General features: G+C 40.6%; 1 protein-coding gene across 2 annotated transcripts in view; it reads left to right on the top strand.

Annotated features, from left to right (window-relative positions):
• Nucleotides 1-596: 596 nt before the first annotated feature.
• TRMO (tRNA methyltransferase O) overlaps nt 597-22,274 on the top strand; it is a 31,898-nt gene continuing 10,220 nt past the window's right edge. The window contains exons 1-5 of one of the 2 annotated variants that reach the window (XM_035016236.1): nt 597-925; nt 5,482-5,656; nt 8,215-8,372; nt 11,937-12,602; nt 15,045-15,300. In XM_035016236.1, the coding sequence (XP_034872127.1) occupies nt 850-925; nt 5,482-5,656; nt 8,215-8,372; nt 11,937-12,602; nt 15,045-15,300 (1,331 nt within the window). In that variant the 5' untranslated portion in view covers nt 597-849. Of the gene's footprint in view, nt 926-5,481; nt 5,657-8,214; nt 8,373-11,936; nt 12,603-15,044; nt 16,673-22,274 lie in introns of those variants that run through there. The other variant, XM_035016237.1, reaches the window with a different exon arrangement.

The raw sequence follows: 22,274 nt of genomic DNA on the forward strand, positions 1-22,274 counted from the left end.
GTTCCCGCGTGGTATGGAACGCAAAGAAGTCCCCACTTCTTAACCCCTATTCCAGTGTGACGCTCCCCATCCATTAGACGTGAAATAAGGCTTACTTAGGGTTCCTTGCTGACAAAACATCGTTTTTATTGTGGAAAAATTGGGAGTACACAGAAGTATAAATAATCATGTGCATTCCCACCACTCAAGAATTTCTAATTTCCTAACATCCGATCGTTGTGCTATGTGGTAACTGCATATACACATCCTTTTTCTTTAAAAATCAGAGTCATTCATTGGACACGTAGGTTGTTTATATTAATGTTTGAGAGAGACATCTCAGCGCGTAAATCTTCATCGAAGTGTCCCCCTTCGCAAGCGCGGTAATTTTTTTTTTTTATTAAAGATTTTTTTTTGTTTATTAGAGAGAGAGAGTACAAGTAGGCAGAGAGGCAGGCAGAGGTAGAGGGAGAAGCAGGATCCCTACTGAGCAGGGAGCCCGATGCGGGACTCGATCCCAGGACCCTGGGATCATGACCTGAGCCGAAGGCAGCCGCCCAACCGGCTGAGCCACCCAGGCGCCCCGCAAGCGCGGTAATTCTGAGTCGCTGACTGGCAGGGAATCGCAGCGGGTCAGCGGCAGGGAACAGCGAGCCAGGTCCGGGAGAGGAACCGAGGCCGGGAAATGGAAATCGAAAGCCTACTGGTGCCACCAGCTGCGCCCACCTAGAGCGCGGCCCACTCCCCGCGCATGCGCCAGGCCCCGGACCCGCACCACCCCGCCAGGGCGGCTACTGCGCAGGCACCAGGCTCGGAGACCGGAAGCGGAAGTCCTGTCGCGTCGAGTCGACACCTCAGTGAGTAGTAGCCATGCGCGTCTTGGAGGAGCCGGGGCCTCAGCCCACAGCGACCCCGTGCGGGTGCGTGAAGCCGGCTCTGGAAACAGGTAATTTCTGAGAAACCCGCGGTTCCGCACTCAAAAGAGGCCTAGGCTCAGGCCGCTGACCTGACTGTAGAGAGGGATGTAAAATGCGAGAACTTGAACCGGAGGGCGTCATTCTACTTATTGCGAAGCCACGGATCACGTGCAGCTGCGACCACGTGATTGTGCTGAGGCGAGCGGAATGATGTCATCTCCTGTTCTGTTCTTGGAAGCCGCGGTTGGGTTGGGCCTGGCACTGTGGCTGGAACAACCACGTGCAGTGTAACAGCCTTTCTCGCAGAGTTCTTGCTCATGTGGGAGAGATAGGATGTGAACGCTGGTGTTAGGCGGGTTAGGAGTTAATAAATACCCCCGAGAGAGAGGCATCCTGTGCTGTAGGAAGCGAGGCGGGAGATGTGGAAAAGTTCTGGGGCGAAGGGAAGAGACAGGAAATCTTTTTAAACTGGGCCTGGAAAGATGGGCATGAGTTTATTTTCACCTCATTATATAGAGCGGAATATTAACTTTAGGAATTAGAAGACACAAATGGAAGAAAATGTCTGCCATCACCCAGAGAAAAGCACTGCTAGTATCCTGGTGCCTACCTTCCATGCTTGTTTCAGTGCATGCACGCTAGAAAAATGGATTATGTGACCCCACTGTTTCATAACTTCTTTCTAAAACTTAAGTTTCATATAAATCTATGGCCGTTAATAGTTTTAAGGGATTGCACATTATTTTGCTTTAGAGATGTGTTCTAACTAACCAGTTCCCTATTGTTGGGCATTTAGGTTACTGCCAGTTTTCACTGTTGTGAAGAAAATTCTTAAGACTAAAATGTTTGTGCGTGTTATGTTTAACTTAGATTAAATTTACTGAAATTACTGTTACTTGTCAAAGGTTGTGCTCATTTAAAAATTGTTGCACGGTGCTAGATTCCAGGCCTAATAGTTTGACAGGCAGGAAGGAGCAGGGCTCAGAGGTCTATTACATAGCACCAGATTGGGGAGCTATAAGTTTGAAATACTGGATGGTACAAGAAGGTTGATTGGATTCAGATTGTGGAGAACCTTGAATACCAGGTGGCTCAGTGAGTTAAGCGGCTGCCTTCAACTCGGGTCATGATCCCAGGGTCCTTGGGTCGAGCCCCACAAAGGGCTCCTTGCTCAGTGGGGAGCTGCTTCTCCCCTGCCTGCTGTTCCCCCTGCTTGTACTTGCTCTCTCTCTCTCTGTCAAATAAATAAATAAAATCTTAAAAAATATATATATAATGTCTGTTAACAGTGTGGGAAACATGGAAAATTTAGTTAGAGGGTAGCATAAGATTAAGGAACACAGAGTCTGGAGTATTGGTGTAGAGTATTTTAACAAAGGGAGGGACCTGTGCTAGGGACATGAATTATATTTTACAGTCCCGGCAGGAGGGTCAAAAGGACCTGAACTTTCTGTCAGCGCTAAGACATACAGATAAACTTTGTGTACAAAAACTCAGCATTAATAACTTGTTGGCTTTTCTCTTATTACACAGTTAGTGCAATTGTAGTATTGTTAAAATGAGGGAAAAGCCTAAGTAAGAGCTTGGAAAACCACTTTTTGCTGAGCACTTTGTGTGGTACTAGGTGCTTTACATATTTTTCCCATGATATTGAAACATATTGTGAGACTCTCCCCAACCGTTAATTCCACTGTGATAAGAGTTCTTGTTGTTTCTTTTATTCAAACTTAGCTCAATGTCTGGCAATTGTATGATTTTGGAGTGTTTGTTAAACAAATGAAAACAAGACACAGGGATCCCATCTTATTAGGTTAGGGGTTCTTTTTTGGCCATTTTTCTTTATGGCATTTTAATGAACACCAGAATTGTTTGGCCTCAGTTTCCTCATCTTTAAGGTATTTACTGTCTTTATTCCACAGGAACATGGGTGAGGATAAACAAAAGAATGCCTGTAAACATATTTGGAAAAAATTTAAAGTCATCAAAAACATACACAGTATGGAAGGGTCTTAGAATCGTAATCTTGAGAGAAAAAGCAAGTCTGAGAAGATAACATGCAGTTTGATACCAGTTTTTATGGAGTTCAAAGACAAAATAAATGAAGTATTATATAGGCATGCATATGCATGTGATAAAATTATATTAAAGGAAGTGAGTGATAAAGATCCCATTCAGGCACTTGTTTATCTCAGGGGGAAAGGATGGGTTTGCCATAGGAGAGAAGCAACATAAAAAGATATATTTTGTTGGTAAAGCTCTAGTTCTTGGAATGGGTGGTGGGTACACAGGATTTCATAGTATTATGCTCTATTATACATTTATTACATGTAATATTTTATATGTAGCCAATAATACAGTTTTAATAAGTGAAGAGTAACTAAAGGTGCTGTGAGGGACAACACCAGGCCTATAATCTTACCACCTGTGCTGGTAGGATAGACTTAATTAATGGAAGCTGGAAATAAAATGATGGTCTAGAGTGTCTGTATATCATCTCTTAAAAGAAGTAAAGTTTTCGGGGCGCCTGGGTGGCTCAGTTGGTTAAGCGACTGCCTTCGGCTCAGGTCATGATCCTGGAGTCCTGGGATCGAGTCCCGCATCGGGCTCCCTGCTCGGCAGGGAGTCTGCTTCTCCCTCTGACCCTCTTCCCTCTCGTGCTCTCTGTCTCTCATTCTCTCTCTCAAATAAATAAATAAAATCTTAAAAAAAAAAAAAGAAGTAAAGTTTTCATGAGATGTGAAAAAAAAAGTTATTTGTAAATTCAAAATGCTAGTTGTGGATACCTTGGACTTTAAACCTATATTGGTGCTGCTTGGCTTTTCTTCTTTTGAAAGGAGTTACTATTTAGGAAGGAAAAAAAGAGGATTTCTGATTATTGTAAAAATTTCAAATATTATACAAATTACAAAGTTAAATATAAAAATAATCCAAAAATCTCACTCTGTTTTTACCATATCACCACATCCATTTTACCAAAATGTTAACATTTTGGTGAATATCCTTCCAAATAGCTTTCTAAACATATATAGATACATATTTAAATAGGTAAATGTATAAGCAAACTTTCATAAATGGGATTATATTCTTTCAATTTTTCACTTTCCATTTCAATCAGTTTAAACCATCCTTTTTTTCCATGTAACATGAATTTTTTGAGTACCTACCCCCTTGCATGCAATGTACTAGATCGTGAACATAGCAGGAGAAAAGATAGAAACACTACCCACATGGAGCCTACATTCTCAGGGCAGAGAGCTACTAGACCAAGCCTAACCTGAAATCTCTTCTGTCTGTAGATATTTTAGTAGTATGATTATGATCCCATGCACTCCCTTTATTGCTTAAACTACTTTGTTTCATATGTCTGTTTTTAATTGAATGCATCCTTATTTGGACATGTTTTCCCCACTGTCTGAAAGTAGATCATTCCTATGAAATTTGTCATAAGCTTAAATGGCATAATGCGAAGAAGCAATTACCATTAATTTATGTGGAAAAATTGTTGAGTGTTCCCAGGCCCAAAAAATAACCTCTCAGGCTTTTCTGTTACTTCAGGACACATATCGCTAGTAGATGCACAAAATAAGTCAAAATAAAGCACAGATCCTCACAGACACAGTTCAAAGCTCTGGTGGCTTGATGCTCAGATGCTGAGTGTAGTTCCTGGGGAAGGACCTGGGTGGGGCTGATCTCACTACTTGGGGGGCACCCTGCATCTATAACAGTTTGCTGCAGAACAAATGCTGAACACTTTTCACTTTTGCCCTTTTTTTTGGTAAAAGCAAACATTCTCTTTGGATTTCTTTTGATTAGCAAAAACAGGTACTGATGTAGGTCTTTTCACAAACACACAGTGGCTTAATGCAAACTTTAGAAAAGCATGAGGATGTCTGTATACAACCTCTGTCTCCTTATCTTTCATTATTCTTTGCCTTATCTTTCACACTCCAGCCAATCAAAATAGCTTGTTCCCTGCATGTGCTATGACACTTCTCATTTAATTTTGTGCATGTTATTCCCTCTGTTTTATTTTAAAATATTTTAAAAATAATTAATTTATTCTTTAGAGAGAGAGAGCTCATGTGCACAAGCATGAGCAGGGGGAGGGGCAGAGGGAGAGAATCTCAAGCAGACTCCATGCTCGGCACAGAGCCCAACTTGGGGCTTGATCTCACAACCCTGAGATCATGACCTCAGCAGAAAGCAAGAGTTGAGACACTTAACCAACTTAGCCACCCAGGTGCCCCAATTCCCTCTATTTTAAATACCCTTTTAGCCCTGACCAAAGTCACATACTTTGGTAATGGTAACATAGAATTTGAATTATGGTCATAGTAGAACTTCTGAGAATGTCCCCTGTTTTTCTTAGACCTGCACTCTTTTTGGCTATCTAAAGGGATATAATAATGTGTGTGTAGTGTTGAAGATATTTATATGTTTTCATGATATGTGAATCATTTTTAATAGTTGCATAACACTTGGTAGATGTTAAAACTATGAAATCAGTGCATTAAAGAAAACATGTTTTCCCACATCTTTATTTGACATTTTGACTAATGATTTCTTACCTACTTTTCTTCTGTAGGGAATCTTTTAACTGAACCAATTGGCTACTTGGAATCCTGTTTCTCAGCCAAGAATGGTACTCCAAGGCAGCCGTCTATTTGTACCCATTCGAGGGCTTGTTTGAGAATTAGAAAGAGCATCTTTAATAATCCTGAACATTCCTTGATGGGCTTAGAACAGTTTTCTCATGTTTGGTAAGTTGTTTTATAGTTAGAAGTGGTTCTTTGGGTCAGAACTTGCCCTTGAGTAAAGTACTCCAGTTGAAGGCAGCCTTGGAGTCTGTCATCCAGACCACACTTACTATTGGATGGAGTTCCTGTACCAAATTCACACACATGACTGTATGCATAACTTGGATGCCCTCATGGAAGCTTGGGATCCACTGAGGGTGCACGTTCCATTTGCAGTTGGTTCTTTTTTTTTTTTAATATTTTATTTATTTATTTGATAGAGACACAGCAAGAGAGGGAACACAAGCAGGGGGAGTGGGAGAGGGAGAAGCAGGCTTCCTGCTGAGCAGGGAGCCTGATGCAGGGCTCGATCCCAGGATCCTGGGATCATGACCTGAGCCAAAGACAGACGCTTAGTGACTGAGCCACCCAGGCGCCCCATTTGCAGTTGGTTCTGATTGTGAGGAATGCCTTCTATTGAGCTGAAATCTGTAGATCTCGATTCTGCCTGTGGGTCATTATTCTACCTTCTGGACCAGGGGTGAGGAAGCTACAGCCCGTGGACCAAATCCATCTACCTCCCATCTTTGTAAATAAGTTTATGGGAACACAGCCACTCCCGTTCATCTATGTATTGTGTATGGCTGCTTTTGTGGTACAGTGGCAGAGTTGAGTAGTTACAACAGAGACTGGTTGGCCTGCAAACCCTCAAATATTTACTGTGTGACCCTTTACAGAAAAAGTTTGCAGACTCTGCTCTAGACCCATGAACAATTAAGTTTTTTCTTCCTAAGAGACAAAAGAGACTTTAGAAATCTGGATACTCTCAATAAAGTGTTACCGATATTAGTACCTGTGTTATATTAGTGTTACTGTCACTTGCAATTCTGTCTCTGTCCATTTTTCCTCACTCCAGCATCACCAGTATGACTTGGTCTAATTTTACTGGTGAAGACCTAAAATTAAGTATTTATTCTGAAATAGCTTATGTTTTTGTTGATTTGGAGATGTGGGTAGAGTAGAAACAACATGTGTCTGACCTAGTTTGTATGATCTTGGTTAAATTAATTAAATTAAAAACATGGCTGATATAAAAAAAATGGGTCCAGATCTATATAAAGAGATTTTTGTATCCTTCCTATTTTTCTTCTCACTCATTCTCACCGCCAACACTCTTCAGAGATTTTTATTGTTAATAGCTTGGTGTATATCCTACCTTGCCTTTTCTTTTTCTTTTTTAATAGAGAAGCATAAACATACACATTGGGATTAGGTGTTTGTTTTAAACAATGGAATATGTTTTCTTCATTTAACAGTGTATATCATGACAGTACATACAGATTTATCTTTTTTGCCTTGATGGCTGTCTCTTATTGCGAAATACAGATAGACCATGATTTGACCATGGTATATCTCTTGTTAATGGATTTTGCTATTGCAGTAATGCTGTAGCAAACCTTCTTAGACACAATTCTTGGCACTTGTACATTTTTACAAGTAGGTATCAGAAATGATGATATTGAGCTAGAGGGTGTGCGTATTTATAATTTTGGAGAGCTACTGCCAAATTGTGCTCTAAAAAGCTTAATTTATATATCATAAGTGTATGAAAATGACCTGTTTCCTACGTTCTTGCTAACATTAAATGTTAAAGTTTTTCTGCATTTTTGTTGGACGGAAAAACAATATACTTTTAAAATTTTCTTTATTTACTCATTTGAGAGAGAGAGTGAGCATGCACACACATGGGGAGAGGGGCAGAGGGAGAGAATCCCAAGCAGGGATTGATCTCACCACCCTGAGATCATGATCTGAGCTGAAATCAAGAGTCAGATGCTCAACCAGCTAAGCCACCCAGGTGCCCTGAGAAAAACAATATTTTATTTTTCAGTTAAATTTCTTAATTATTAGTGAGGTTCAACATCTTTTCATTTGGTTGCTACTATTTCTTACTCTTTTGTCAATTCATGTTCTTTGCTTAATTTCTTATAATGAGTTGCCCTTTACTTTGTGATTTGTAGGAACAGTCCATTGTACATGTAGCAAACATTTTCTCCTGGGATGACATTTTGTAGTCATAAATTTAATGATTTAATGAGTTCAAATCTGTTACTGTTTCTCTTCATGGCTTCCTGCTTTTATGTCTTACTTAGGAAGACCCAGTCAAGTTATTTAACATTTCTGAGCCTGGATTTCCTCATTCTTAAATTGGGGGATAAATCTTAGGCTTGTTAAGAGAGTTAAATGAGTATAAAAATGTCTAGTAGACTGCCCGGCAAATAGCAGCCCAGGCTCTTACTTCATAAATACTGCTTATTCAGGCACTTGACAAACATTTGTAAAGTTCCTACCACGTGCCAGTAATTGTGTTAGGGGCAAAGGATATAGAGATAAGACTCTGCCTTCCTTCAAGGAATGAGAATGACATTTTTCCCCCCACTGATTACATTGTAATACCGTTAAAAGCATTCTTTCAGCTTTAATTTGTGGGATTAAAGATTAAATTTTTTTCACCATCAAATCATTATGATAAATTAACTAGTGTTCTTTTCTTACTTGGTGGTTTGGTTTATTTTCAATAGGATTTTGTTTGTCTTTCACAAAAATGGTCATTTGAGCTGTAAGGCAAAAGTGCAGCCTCCTAGGCTGAATGGTGCAAAGACTGGAGTTTTCTCCACAAGGAGCCCACATCGTCCCAATGCAATAGGACTGACTCTGGCCAAGCTGGAAAAGATAGAAGGTAACAAATTTCATTTCTACTTTTATCTTTTTTTTCCTTATCTAAAAGAAGTCTTATAAAACAAACATAGTATTCACTGGCTGTTATTCAGATGAGTACCAATGGTGTTAACCCCTGAGAACTACCAGGCATGGAAGAACCTGAAATGACTAAAAGAATGTTACCCTTTGAAATCAGCTCTCATAGGATGCTCAGAGTTTAATTATATCATCACATATATTAGAAACTATTACATTATTTAAAAATAAGGTATAATTTCATAATCATTAAATTAGTAACCAAATTTTCTCTGACTTGGAATACAATAAATACAAAATTATTAAAAAATAATTGGACACTTTCAGAATTAACACACAGTAACTGGTTGTATGTGTAGATACGGTAAACACATAGGGTGGTGTTGTATTCTTTCTTTGCACCTTTGAGGAAATGGACATGCACTGTGGCTGTAGTACAGTTGTTAACTCTGATGTGTCAGAGGGTCTGCAGTGAATCTCACTATAATAACATTTAAACACCTGTCAGATTGTGGAAGTACCTGTGTAGAATACCAGGTTAGTTTTACCTGTGTATTCAGATACAGCCTACTTACTGAGCCATACATTCTTTTTTTTTTTTTTTAAGATTTTATTTATTATTATTTTTTTTTATTTGAGACAGAGAGAGAGAGACAGAGCACAAGCAGAGAGAGCCGCAGGCAGAGGGAGAAGCAGGCTCCTCACTGAGCAAGGAGCCCGATGTGGGACTTGATCCCAGGGCCCTGGGATCATGACCTGAGCCGAAGGCAGGAAGGCAGACACTTAACCGACTGAGCCACGCAGGTGTCCCATTCTTTGGAAGCATCCCATTCTTTTTTTTTTTTTTTTTTTAAGTATAATTGACATATTAGTTTCAAGTGTACAGTATGTTTAGTATTTATATACATTGTGAAATGATCACCACAATAAGTCTAGATATCATTTGTCACCATATAGTTAAAAATTTTTTTTCTTATGGTATGAACTTTCAAGATCTACTCTCAACAACTTTCAAATATACAGTACAGTATTATTGACTGTAGTCACTGTGTTGTACATTACATCGCCATGACTTATTTTATAATTGGGAGTTTGTACCTCTTGAACTCCTTTACCCATTTCACCTATCTCCCTACTCTGTTCCCTCTGGCAACCACTGATCTGTTCTCTGTATCTTTAAGTTTTGGTTTGTTTGCTTTGTTTGTTAGTAAGGCATCCTGTTCTTGAATCACTCTGACCTAATAAGCACATTTGTTGGAGAGACAGAAGACTGGGAGTCAGGAGACCATTCCAGGCTTTAGCTTGCTTGTTTGTAAAGTGGACAAAGGAGTAGGACCTGCCCTCTCTGGGACTCCATAGTATTTTAAGGATCTTATGAGACAAAAGCTCTAAGAGTACTTTTCGGGTTACTTAGTGCTAAACAGGTAAGACCAGTTATTTTGCTTGTTTTTTGCCAGAACTTGAACTACCTCCCCTGGGTTGTATTCAACCTAGCCTTGGATAGATTTTCCAGGAAAATTCTGTAGCCAGTCCAACTTGAGCTTAATCAGTTTGTGATGGCCAACCAGCTTGGGTAACAGTACTAAACATTTTATGATCATTTGTGCAACCCACACATATTTTCTGAGCACTGTATATGTGCCAGGCATTGTTTTAGGTGGTGAGGGTATAGTGGTAAACAGATTAGAAATGTAAGAGGCAAACACAATAACACTATAGACATTCTTAACAAATAAGTGTTATGGTGACTACTAGTGTTTGTGTGGTGCTTTACAGTTTATAAAAAGCATTTATGTATGTTATCTGTCAGCGGCTCTTTGGGTTTGATAGGGTAGCAGTCCTCCTTTTATGGATGAGGGAGCTGAGGCTCTTTGATGTGATAATATTACCTAATAGCATCCAGCCAGGTGGTTGTATAACTCTAAATTCCATGAACTTTTACATATGCTACAATACTTCCTTCTGCAGACATTGTTAGGCATATCCATTAGTTAGGAAGTCCAAAGTCATTATTCCAAAGTTCCAGGCTCATTCACAGTGAGCATGTTTTAGAAATCAGAGTCCTTTGTTAGTCTTGTTTTCTAAAATGGAGACAGAGAATGTGATCACATATAATTTTTTGATTCTCATTTGGCCAATTTCCCAAGAATCAAGTTAGTAGACTCTGCACCAGTAGCAGGAACTGGACATGCAGCTGTATAAGTGAGACAAAAGACCTGTCCTTAATATTTGGCAATGGTGACTTATGTTCTGCTTAATTGTTTGAGTCTTGATGGATGTATTAGATTTCCATTGCTGTGTAACAAATTACCACACACTTAATCAGTTTATTTATTTATTTATTTATTTTTAAAGATTTTATTTATTTGAGAGAAAGTGAGAGACAGAGCACTAGTGGAAGGGGAGGGGCAAAGGGAGAGGGAGAAGCAGACTCCCTGCTGAGCAGGGAGCTGGATGTTGTGGGGCTCGATCCCAGGACCCTGGGATCATGACCTGAGCCGAAGGCAGACACTTAACTGACTGAGCCACCCAGGCGACCCTACTTAATCGGTTTAAAAAATACCCATTTATTATCTTTTTGAAATATTATTATGTTTCATAATAATGAGTTTACAAGTATGGGAACAGCTTTGCCAGTCCTCTGCTTAGGATCTTACCAGGCTGCAAATTAGGTGTCATCTGGGATGAGTTCTTACGTGGAAGCTCAACTGTGGAAGAATTTGCTTCCAGCCTCCCTCAGGTTGTTGGCAGAATTCACTTCCTTGTAGTTGTGGGACTGAGAGCCACAACTGCTTGCTGGGTGTTGGCTGGTGGCTGCTCTCAGCTCCTAGAGGCTCCTGCAGTGCCTTACCACATGGGCTTTCCCAGTGTGGTTGCTTACTTCATCAAGCCCACAAGGAGAATCTCTCGAGTGAATCTGCCTGCAGGTACAGGAGTCTCAGATAAGGTAACATAGTCACTGGAGTGATACCATGTCATACTCAAAAGATGGAGATTATCGAAGGGTGTCAACACCAGCAAGTGGGCATTCTGGGGGCCACCTTAGTGTCTGTTTGCCACAGTGGAAATCCTCACTGATTCCACAGAGATATATTGAGGACTCTGATGTGCCTGGAACAGAGTTAGAAGTCCCAGTGATGCAAAGATGAGTCAGTGCTCAAGGGCCTACTCACTGTCTAGGGAGAAAGACCAACTAGGTCATTGCCAGACCATGTGAAATGGGCTGTAGTAGAGGTTTGTACATAGGTTTCTCTGTGGAACCCAGGGGAAAGAATGCTTATGTGTGGAAGAGCCAGAAAGGCTCTGTAGAAGAAGAGGTATTATAGAAGAGCCTTAAAGAGCATGTAGAAGTTCGACAGGTGAAGAAGAGGATGGGTTTCCAGGTAGAATGAAAAGGGTGTGTTGGCACCAGGTATAAGAGAGCCTGGTGTGTAAGAGAATTGTGAGTTAAGCTTGGTGAGGCATAGGCAGATGGTGTTGGTTCTTAATTGTTTGCACTGTTCTTCATTGTTAAGATTACTAAGAGGATGTGTTTTTCACATTATAGGTGGAGCTATATATCTTTCTGGAATTGACATGATTCATGGCACACCTGTCCTAGACATAAAGCCCTACATAGCTGAGTATGACTCGCCACAAAATTTGATTGAGCCCCTACAGGACCTTAATTTACAGAATAACCAATATAAACCGCAAAACACATCCCGGTCTAATGGCAAGACTGACAGCTGTGACCAGCGACAGCTCTCAAGGTGTGATAAACCACAAGCCTGTAGTCACACTAAGGAGAAACCTAAATGTCCTGAAGACAGAACTTCAGGAGAGAACTGTATGAAACATGATAACTCAGCAAAAATCCAGCAAAACTCCCCTCAGCACAGGGACATAGCAGCAGATTTGGGTTTAGAATCAAGACGTGATCAGAGTCTGAATGTGGCAAAAGAACAAATTGGCTCATATTGCCTTGAGAAGAGCTTTTCAGAGGAAGGTACAGAAAAGAGGCTAAAGAGAGGGAAAGAAGCAGTGATCACACAAGGAAATAGTGCAGAGATGCCACCCGTGGCTCCCCCCTGCCCTTCCAGCATGGCCGGTGCAGCCCGCCGCAGCGTGGTCCCAGCCTGGGTGAGAGAGGCCCCTGTGGCCACCTTGGAAGTCCGCTTCACCCCTCATGCAGAGATGGACCTTGAGCGCCTCAGTTCAGAAAGTGGACCAGGTACTTTCTGTCTCTTGTTTCAGAATGAGAGCTTTAGCCAAATTTGGTATTTCTGAGGGCAGTTATATGGAGTGTTTGTCAGTATGACTGGTGGTAAGAAATGTAAAATTATATTTGGGCAGCAGCACCATCTGACGATGCGCCTTGTTCAGCACAGTGAGTCCCAGACACTCAGTAAAGTGTTTGCTGAGAATGGTTGCTGCCTCACGAGGTGGCTCATGATTGAGGGCCTCTTGTCAATCTGTTACAGTAGTTCCTGGAGTTTTCAAACAGCATTCAGAAGCTAAATTGTGCTTGTTCTATACTTGGGTTAAGTTTTTTCATCTGTTTTACTATCTGACTAGAGACGTATCCCATCTTATTCTATCAGGTAGCTGATAGCTCTCCCTATGGCACAGAGCCTAGAGGTAAAAGGGAAGAGTCTCTTAGCACAGTAACTGTCCCCATAACAAGTCTTAGCACTAGAGACCTGCCCTTCCCTGTAGAAGAGAGGCCACCGGGCTTTTACTTGGAGCTTGTGTACTTTAACACATGGTTTTTAACAGACACTGTAACCTGGTTTTCCCAGCCCATAGCTGATCCGAGGCAGCAATCTAGAATGAAGGAAGGTGGCTGCAGTGAGTCCAGTAAGAAGTAGCCAGTTAGTTGCCAGGGATATGTCTTATTTCATCTGCCACTCCACAGTGTGTTTCTCATTCTTTCCAAAGGCTTTATGTTTAAACAAAGCATTTGATTTTTAAATTGACCTCTTTATTTAAAAAGTTTTGTTTATGAAGTTGTTTCATCATTGTATACAGTTGATGGGAGGAGGAAGGTCAGTTTTAAAAGGTTTTTGTGATAGAACAAAGAAAGCAGTGCCGCCTAGAAGATACTTTATATTTATACTTACCCTTTGGCCTGCAGTTATCAGTGAATGCTTCCTACTTTGGAAAGATTTATCTTTTTCAAACTATAGTGCTGTGTGTCTTGAGAGGTTATAATGTGCCTTGTTGATTCAAAAAAATTGTTAAAAAGAGAAATTATGAAATGTAACTATAAAACAGGGACTGATTGAGACCAGCAGAATTTGGAGTTAATATAGAAATAAGAAATGACCTCAGAAGGTTTAGAGTCTAGAAAAGATAAAAGATACTGAAATGGTGGCGGTGTGTTGGTGTAGGGGTGGGGGGATTGGCGCTGGAATGGAGTGCTTGTGGGCACATGAGGGGGAGAAGGATTATGACTTGGGGAGCAGGGAGGAAATCTGGGAAGGCTTCTTGGAGGAAAAAGTATTTGAGCTGAGTCTGGAAGAATTAAGTAGGCAGAGAAGTGAGGGAAGGGCACCTATTACAAATGAACAGCCACGCCAAGGCCTGGAACTTTTACCAATTGCACTGTTACTGAAGAGTGTGATGTTTTTGGAATTCCTCTTTTTTGAGTGGCCCTGGAGTCATTTCATGAGCCATGCAATAAAAGAATCTTAGCACTGCATACTTGGTCCTTGGTGGGGATTTTTTGTTTTTTGGTTTTTGGTTTTTTTTAAGGATTCCATGTGATCAACACTTGAATTAGTCCTTGGTTTTTGACCAAAGATTGAACTTCATGGCTTTATTTACAAACTTACTGGATATAACCCAAGTGATTTTTGGCTGTTTTCTAAAAACTGAATTTACTTTCAGAAGAATAAAGATCCACCACCACTGCAGATGCTATTTTGAACAAGAACAACATTATTTAAAACACATACCTGGCCTTCATTTGGATGTATTTTATATTGTAGCTATTAAAAATTAACTCACAGTTAATTTTTTATTTAAGTTTTGTACATACTGTATTTTTAGAAATTAAAATACATTCATGATGATATGTAGGAAGCTTTGCCACTTAACAGGGTGTATATCTGTTTACCTGAAATATGCACCTTGGTGGTTTGGGGTGGCCTGTTCGCTAGTCATGGTATTTAACTTTCTCATAGTACCTTCCTTCAGAAGGACTGTCCCATTTCCTTGTTCCTTAGGGAATGTGGTGTTACTTTTAAGTAGGGCTGTGATACCAGCTCTCTGAGACACCGTGCCTTGCCTACAGCTGGTGCTTTGGGCCTATGTGGGTTTAGTCGTCTTTCTTGTGGCTTTCTGAGAGTGCTGGGACTGTCATGCATTTCCCTGACCCTGTACAGACTTAATTACTACTCCATTCTGAGAAGAAAATGACGAGGAATCAAATTAAAGTCGACATTGAACATAGAAGATTTTGTTCAGCAAATGACAATTTGGGGTACGCATAGGTTTAATGATAGTAAATACCACTTGAAAGTGACATGCTCTGTAACAACTGAGTAGATTGCCAAACCCAGTTCATTTCAAGTGATCGTCAAGGAACCAACCAAACTCCACATTGAAGTTCACTGTAATGAAATTTGACCTGCATGATTTTCAGCATTAAGCTGTATTCTTTTCATTGCAGATGGCAGTCAGCCTTCATTTAAATATTTTCAATCAGCAGAGGAAGCAAGGCATGCCATTGAGGCTGTGTTGTCAGCTGACCCTCGGTCTGTATATCGACGGAAGCTCTGCCAGGACCGCCTTTTCTACTTTACTGTAGACATAGCGCACATCACTTGCTGGTTTGGCGATGGCTTTGCAGAGGTTCTAAGGATCAAGCCGGCTTCGGAGCCTGTTCAGATGACTGACCCTGAGGAGTCCTTGGTGTCTCTGGGATCGTAAGTAGTGTCCATCATGTGTTTAAAACAGCCTAATTGACTTTGGATGTGGCTGTTGCATTAACTACACAAGCTAATGATGTGCCTTCTTTGCAGAAAGAAGCAACACTTTGTGATCTCACTGCTTTGATTGATTATGGTTGTTCAAAATATTTATTTGAAAAACATTTTTAATAAACAGATTTAGAGAAATTTAGAGAAATTTCCGTATGCTTTTCATTTGGTTAATATTGAAGAATCCAAAGGTGATGATATCTCAGTGATTTCTGAAAGAAGTGGATTGTTTTTGGCACTTGGTAAAACTGGGCAGAGATCATTCTAGCAGGAACTTACAAGCTCAGGGGTTCTGTTCAACAGTTTGTATTGGTTTTCCTGTCTGGAAAAGCTTGACCTCTCTATTTTATTATAAATCAAACGGAGTTGGGGCACCTGGGTGGCTCAGTTGGTTAAACATATGCCTTCTGCCAGGTCATGATCCCAGGGTCCTGGGATCAAGTGTCATGTTGGGCTCCCTGCAGGGGGCCTGCTTCTCCCATTCTGTCTGCCTGCCACTCCCCCTGCTTGTGCTCTCTGTCAAGTAAATAAATAAATTCTTAAAAAAAAGAAATCACACTGAATTAACAATGTCTTAGGAATCTAACAGATCAAAAACAAGTGGTTATAAAGATCCTTAGAGATTAAACTCCTGTGTTTTATAGATTTTGTCATACACACATATGTATGTATATAGTATACATATATTTAATCCTGATTCCAAAGTAAGGACTCTGATGTTTCTTTGGATGTCTTTGTATCAGAAAAGAAAGTCAAAGAAAGTCCCAGAAGTCCAAGAAAATAATTACTGGTTTATTTCTTATTTATTCTATGAGTATTTACTGAAAACCTACTGTGGGTTAGGTTTTGGTGATAAAACGAGATAAAAACAAGATGCAGTTCTTGTTGTAAGTCATAGGGGAGGAGGAAGATATGAGTGCATTATTGTGTTACAGTTAGATAAATATAGTAATTAAGTCTGTACATGGTTCCTGTGTAGTATGATGTAGGAAGCAGTTGTAAGAATGTATTGCCTATAGGTGATTTTGATGATGTGATCTGAGATAACTGAAGATTTACGATCAGCATAACCAAATTAGACACCTGTCAACATGACAGGCTTTCCTAATCACAATTGTAAATCTTAATAGCTGATTGATCATGGTTTTGAAATGAGCCCTGCTGCTTGTAGATACTTGCACAGAGTCATTTGTGGCTGATGACACTGCACTCTTGAACCAAACTGGATTGTCTTGGAGGTTACTTAGAACCTCTCGGGGGAAGTATCTTTAATTTGATTTTTAAAAGATCTCTATTTTGAGATAATTATAGATTCACAGGAAGGTGCAAAAAATAGTGTAGAGGCCGTGTATACCCTTCACATAGCTTCTTCCTATGGTAACTTATATAAATTGTAGTATAATGTTAAAACTAGGAAGTTGACATTGGTATGATCTACCCTTTATTTTGATTTTGATGTCTTTTTTCTTAAAATTATTTTGAGACTAAATCAGGGCTTGAAGCACAAAATGTTGTTATTTAATATTGAAAAAATAGTCTGAGGATGATACCATCCAGCCTTCTAGCAACAGGACTATTCAGTTGTTTGGAGTTTTAACATACTTTCTCAGGATTTTAGAACTAAAATCCTAAATATAATCCAGTTTAGTTCTCTCTGCCCACTCACAGTCAGTGATGATCCTTCACCCCTGCCCTTTGTAGTTCCTTATGTATGATAGTGCTCATTATTAAAATGTTCTTCATTTCTGTGAGATAAAATCTGTTCTCTGATAACTCCACCCTCTAGTGGGGCCTCATGGCATAAGGCTGATCATGCTCCCATGCTAGCCTGTCAGATACCATTCCAGCTCCCTGCCCCTCGGTCCTGTCTCTGCTGAGCCACCCTCATTTCCTTCAGCTCTTTCCCATTTAACATGATGTTAAGCCTCTTCCCAATCTTTGAATCCCCTGTGTGAGCTTTTGTCTATACGCATGTATTTTCAGTGTCCCGTTGTGAGGAAATTTGGATCCCTAAGTCATGAACTTCCATCCCCCAGAAAGACAAATAGTTTGAAGTAAGTCTTATATTCCTTTTTGTTGTGGGAGCTTTAACAGAAGAAGAAGAAAGGGACACAATACTCTACTATGCATAAATGTTACCTACTTTAAATTTTAGCCTTTGTTTTTTGGTGCCAGTAGGGGGAGCCCTTGATAACTGATTATTTTCACTAGCTTGGAAATAAATTCCAGGAATTCAAGCTGTTCAGGTAATTTTGGCTTTCAGCCCACTTACCCCAGCTTTCCAAAACAGTAACTTCCACAAGATGCTTCCACTGATGCTTGTCAATCACATGTAGGAAGAGATTAGAGGATGAGTGCCATTTACTAAATTTTTAAATTGTAGCTTGGCTTAAGGGCTAGGATGGATTATTTCAGCATGTGGAGGCTGTGCACAACCAGATAGACTCATTAGCCAGACCCATGAGCATGTACATACAAGGTGTTCACTCTGTTTATGTATTTGTGACTTTTTTTTTTTGAAAGAAGAGAGTGGAATTGAAGATACCAATCAACCTCTTGTTGGTAGTTTTCGTTTTATGATAATAGTCCCAAAGAAGGTAGGTGAAGACTCAGTAAGAGTGAAATATGTATCAGTTAGTGAACTTGTATCATGTCCTTGGCACCGGGCTACATGCTTCTCATACACTGATCAGAGGTTAAGTAACATACTGAAGCTCACACAGCTGGTCAGCCATGCATTGAGGATTTCAACCCACCCAATTTGGCCCCAGAGTTGGCTCCCTTCCCAGCGTGGCTCTGCTGTCTCCCCCATGCAGATGCAGATACACAGCAAACCATGCTGGTTTATTTGAGGGTCAGCAGCTTCATGTGCTTAATCAGTGCAGGACACTTAGAGTGACGTTCATGGGAATCCAAGCACTAAATAAAGAACGGGGAGGAATACAAGTAGAAATGCCTTTTCCTACTAGATCTCTGTGGAACTTCCTGGGAAGCAGCATGGGAAATGTGGAGAATACTGAATTTAGCCTCAGAAACTTCAAGTGCCGTTTTCTGCTCTGCCTTGTGCTAGCTGTGTGATCTTGGGCAAGTCACTGCACCCATCTCCAAATCCCTGCCCTCACAGAGCTGTTACAAGGATAATACTTGGGAAAGTATTTTCTGAACTCTTCAGTGGTCTACAAATGTAGATAATATTTTAATTGTGCCCGTCATCATTGATACCCTTTCTTTGCCATTGTGCTCTGGCTCACCTGCCTGGACAAGCAGACTCAGGGGAACCAAGGGGTCCTCCAAATACAAGGTATGGATAGCCTCTGTTTTCTTTGTTTATTACAGAATTTTTTTTAAAGGACTCCTTTTAGCAAGTTATAGGATGCTTTGCTAGGGGAGATATCACAGAGTGCCCCCACCTTAAGGACCCAGTCAACATGAAGCCACATGCTCAGGGCAACATCTTCCTTCCACCCGGCCTTCCCTTCTAGGATTGCACATATATCACGAACTGCCTTCCTTGCCTGTGTGTACAATCAGCAGGTCAACCCCTTTCTCACACTTTTTGACCTTCTTTCCTGATTCAGCCCAGACGCTTCAGGAAAATCTCTGCATTTTTTTTTTTTTTTAAGATTTTATTTATTTGAGAGCGAGAATGAGAGACAGCATGAGAGGGAGGAGGGTTAGAGGGAGAAGCAGACCCCCCACTGAGCAGGGAGCCCGATGCGGGACTCGATCCCGGGACTCCAGGATCATGACCTGAGCCGAAGGCAGTCGCTTAACCAACTGAGCCACCCAGGCGCCCTCTGCATTTCTTTTTTATAAGAAGATAAAAGTGTAGTCATGCCATGAAATTATTCTCTATGACAGAGAACAGGCAAGTCATAAAAGTTAAAGCTCAATATGACAGGGATTTTCTGCTACTGTTAAAATAAGGCTCCTAATATAGGTAGTCATCAAGTGACTCTCCAGCATTCTCTCTAGTCTACTCCCTGCCCCTTCTCCACCTTTGTAGGTTACAGCAGGTGCAGCTCACAGAGGGTTCAAGGTTTAGGTCAGTGCATGTGACTGTGAACAGGCATAAGAAAAGCCTTTTCAGTATCCACAGGAGGTAAAAAATCAGTGATCTGCTCTATTTTTTGATGGAGGGAGCCGCTTGCCCAGTGAACTCCCACCACACTAACCAATCAAATTTGAGTCAAGGTGTGTTTATGTTGTGCTGACAAAAAAGGTGGGATTGGATGTAACACGATGTTATCCCACCTCTGCTGCCTTGTAAATCACTTGAGAATTCTATTCAGATTCTTCACTAATTCATGAAATTCAAGATATAGAAAGCTTTTTTATTCAATGTTAACAGTTTTTATTTATTTATTTATTTATTTTTTAAGATTTTATTTATTTTTTTGACAGAGAGAGAGACAGCGAGAGAGAGAACACAAGCAGGGGGAGTGGGAGAGGGAGAAGCAGGCTTCCTGCGGAGCAGGGAGCCTGATGCAGGGGTCGATCCCAGGACCCTGAGATCATGACCTGAGCAACCTGAAAAGGTGTTTTGAGTTTCAGAAAGGTTTTTTATAAATTAAGTTTTTGGGTTATCACATGCTTCTAAATCAGGGACTCTCTGTGTTTTTGAAGGGATCTAGTTATAGAGCCATGTGGAAAAACTTATAAATTACATAAATACTAAGTATGTTTTAAAATATCCTATTCATTTGTGTAAAATGAGGTTATACAAATCGATGTTTACACACATGTAGAAAATTTCTGGAAGGATAAATAAAAATATGGTTAACGATGGTTGCCTCTGGGGGTTGGTCTCTGGGGGCTCATTGAAGAAGGAAACTTTATTTTCTTCATTATGTTGTGAATTTTTTCTAATCATGTACACATTATTTTTATATGTGGAGCATAAGGAGAGTAAAAGGTCCTAACTTAAATAAGTTAGATTTATGTATCTAAATACATAACTATATGTCCTCTCCTCCTCCCCCCCACAAATCTGATAAATAGAGTTAGAGACATTTTTACTTTTTTCTGGAGCATCACATGTGGATCACAAAACCAGAAAGCACCCAGCTCACACATCAGCTGTAGAGCTGAGCCAGTTTGAGGCAGGTAAACTGGCTGAGCCTCGACGGCTTGTCCCTGAGGGTGTACTGGCGTTTTCTTGTCTTCCAGAGAGAGGGTTTTGGATAAGACATAGTCCCTCCAGGCAGAAAACAGGCACCTATTCAGATGGTGTTGCTGGCACAGGGCTGAGCCATAGAAGAGCACCTTAGCCCTGTATTCACCCAGCCTGCGCAGTTCATCCAATCTGGACTAAGGGATGGGTCTCTGCTTGTAGGATCCGTTCACTCATCAGCTCCACCCACTGAATCCTCTGGCTACTTGCATTATTTAGTAAGCTCACAGGCTATGTGACTGGTGGGGATTGCTGTTCCTGCATCTCCAGAGCTGGCCCTTACCCACCAGAGGAATGGAAGCTCAGCAAGAAAGGAGAAGCTTGGAGCTGGGGAATCAGCTGTGCCCATGGGGTAAGGGGGCTGTGCTGAGGTGGAGGTGGGGCAGACTTGGAGGAAGGGTAGGTTGGCGTGTTGGCAGGTGGCAGAGCAGAGCCTATGTAGTGGGTGGAGTGGGGCTGTCAAATGATTCGGAGGCTCAGGCTCTTGCCTAGGTTGAGGGAGGAGTTGAGGTCAGAGAGAACTGGCAGAGCCAAGGCAGAACTGAGTCCCAGAGGGGTTAGGCAGTTATCTAGGCATCCCCTTGTATCAGAACTGGAGATTTTTCTTTCTTAATTATTTGCCTAATATCATATCTTGGCCAAGATAAAACGTCACATTCAAAGATACCTTTCATATATAGTCAGAAAACATGAGTATAAAGTGTTTGCAAATGATTATAAGGGGAAAACAATTGGCATAAAATTAGGGAAGTCAAGCACAAAATGTCCACTGGTTCATAAGGTGGGAGAAGTTTGGTCATCAGAGCTTGCCCTCTCCTCCTCTTGGGAATACTTCTACTACCACATGAACAAGCCTGGGTTAGCCTACTGGATAATTAGAGATAAATGGCTGAGTCTCAGCTGACCTTGAACCAGTCACAATGCATACAAATGAAGGTAACCTACATCATCTAGCTCTGAATGTTCCTAGACCAGAAAAACTGCCCAGCCAATATATAGAAACATAAGGGGAAAAATTTTTGTTTCAAGCACTAATTTTAGAGTGATTTGTTACAAAGCAAAAGCTAGCTTTTAGTATTTAGCTACCACACTCTTGAGGGGAGCAGTAGAAATCTGGTTTATCTAACAGGGGGGTTAACATGAAAAAAGTCCTTAAATGATGAAGTGGTCTTTAGGGTAGGATAGATTTTTGTGATAAAAAATAATGAAAGAGTAAATAATAGCTAATGTTTGTCAAGCTCTATGGGTCAGGTATGGAGCTTTACATGGTTAACTCATTGTAAGGAAAGATGATGTTATTTCCATTGTACATATGAGCAAACTGAGGCTCAGGGACATTTAATTACTTTATAGCTAGGAAGGGATATAAATCCCTTAGGATATAAATCCAGAGTCTGTCAAACTGCAGAACCAACATTCTTAAATACTAACTTCAAAGTTTTTAGCTAGGAGAATCTACAAGTGGCAGTTCCATTAAAAAAAGAAGAAGAAAAAGAGCCAGAAAACCAGACTACATGAGTTCATCACCTCTTTCTCTCAAATCACATCTCTGATTTCTGGATAAGCATAGCATGAATCCACGCATTTGTTTCTGCTACCTGCTAAAATCCTGATAAATGACAGCAGAAAGGAGCAAATCAAACCCAAAGTAAGCAGCAGGAGGAAAATAATAAAGATCAAAACAGAAATCAATGAAATAGAAAACAAAAAATAGAGGAAATCACTAAAACCAAAAGCTGGTTCTTTC

This window comes from Mirounga leonina, unplaced genomic scaffold (genome assembly GCF_011800145.1).
Source record: "Mirounga leonina isolate KUSES-001 unplaced genomic scaffold, KU_Mleo_1.0 Mir_170, whole genome shotgun sequence".
Taxonomy (NCBI): Eukaryota; Metazoa; Chordata; class Mammalia; order Carnivora; family Phocidae; genus Mirounga; species Mirounga leonina.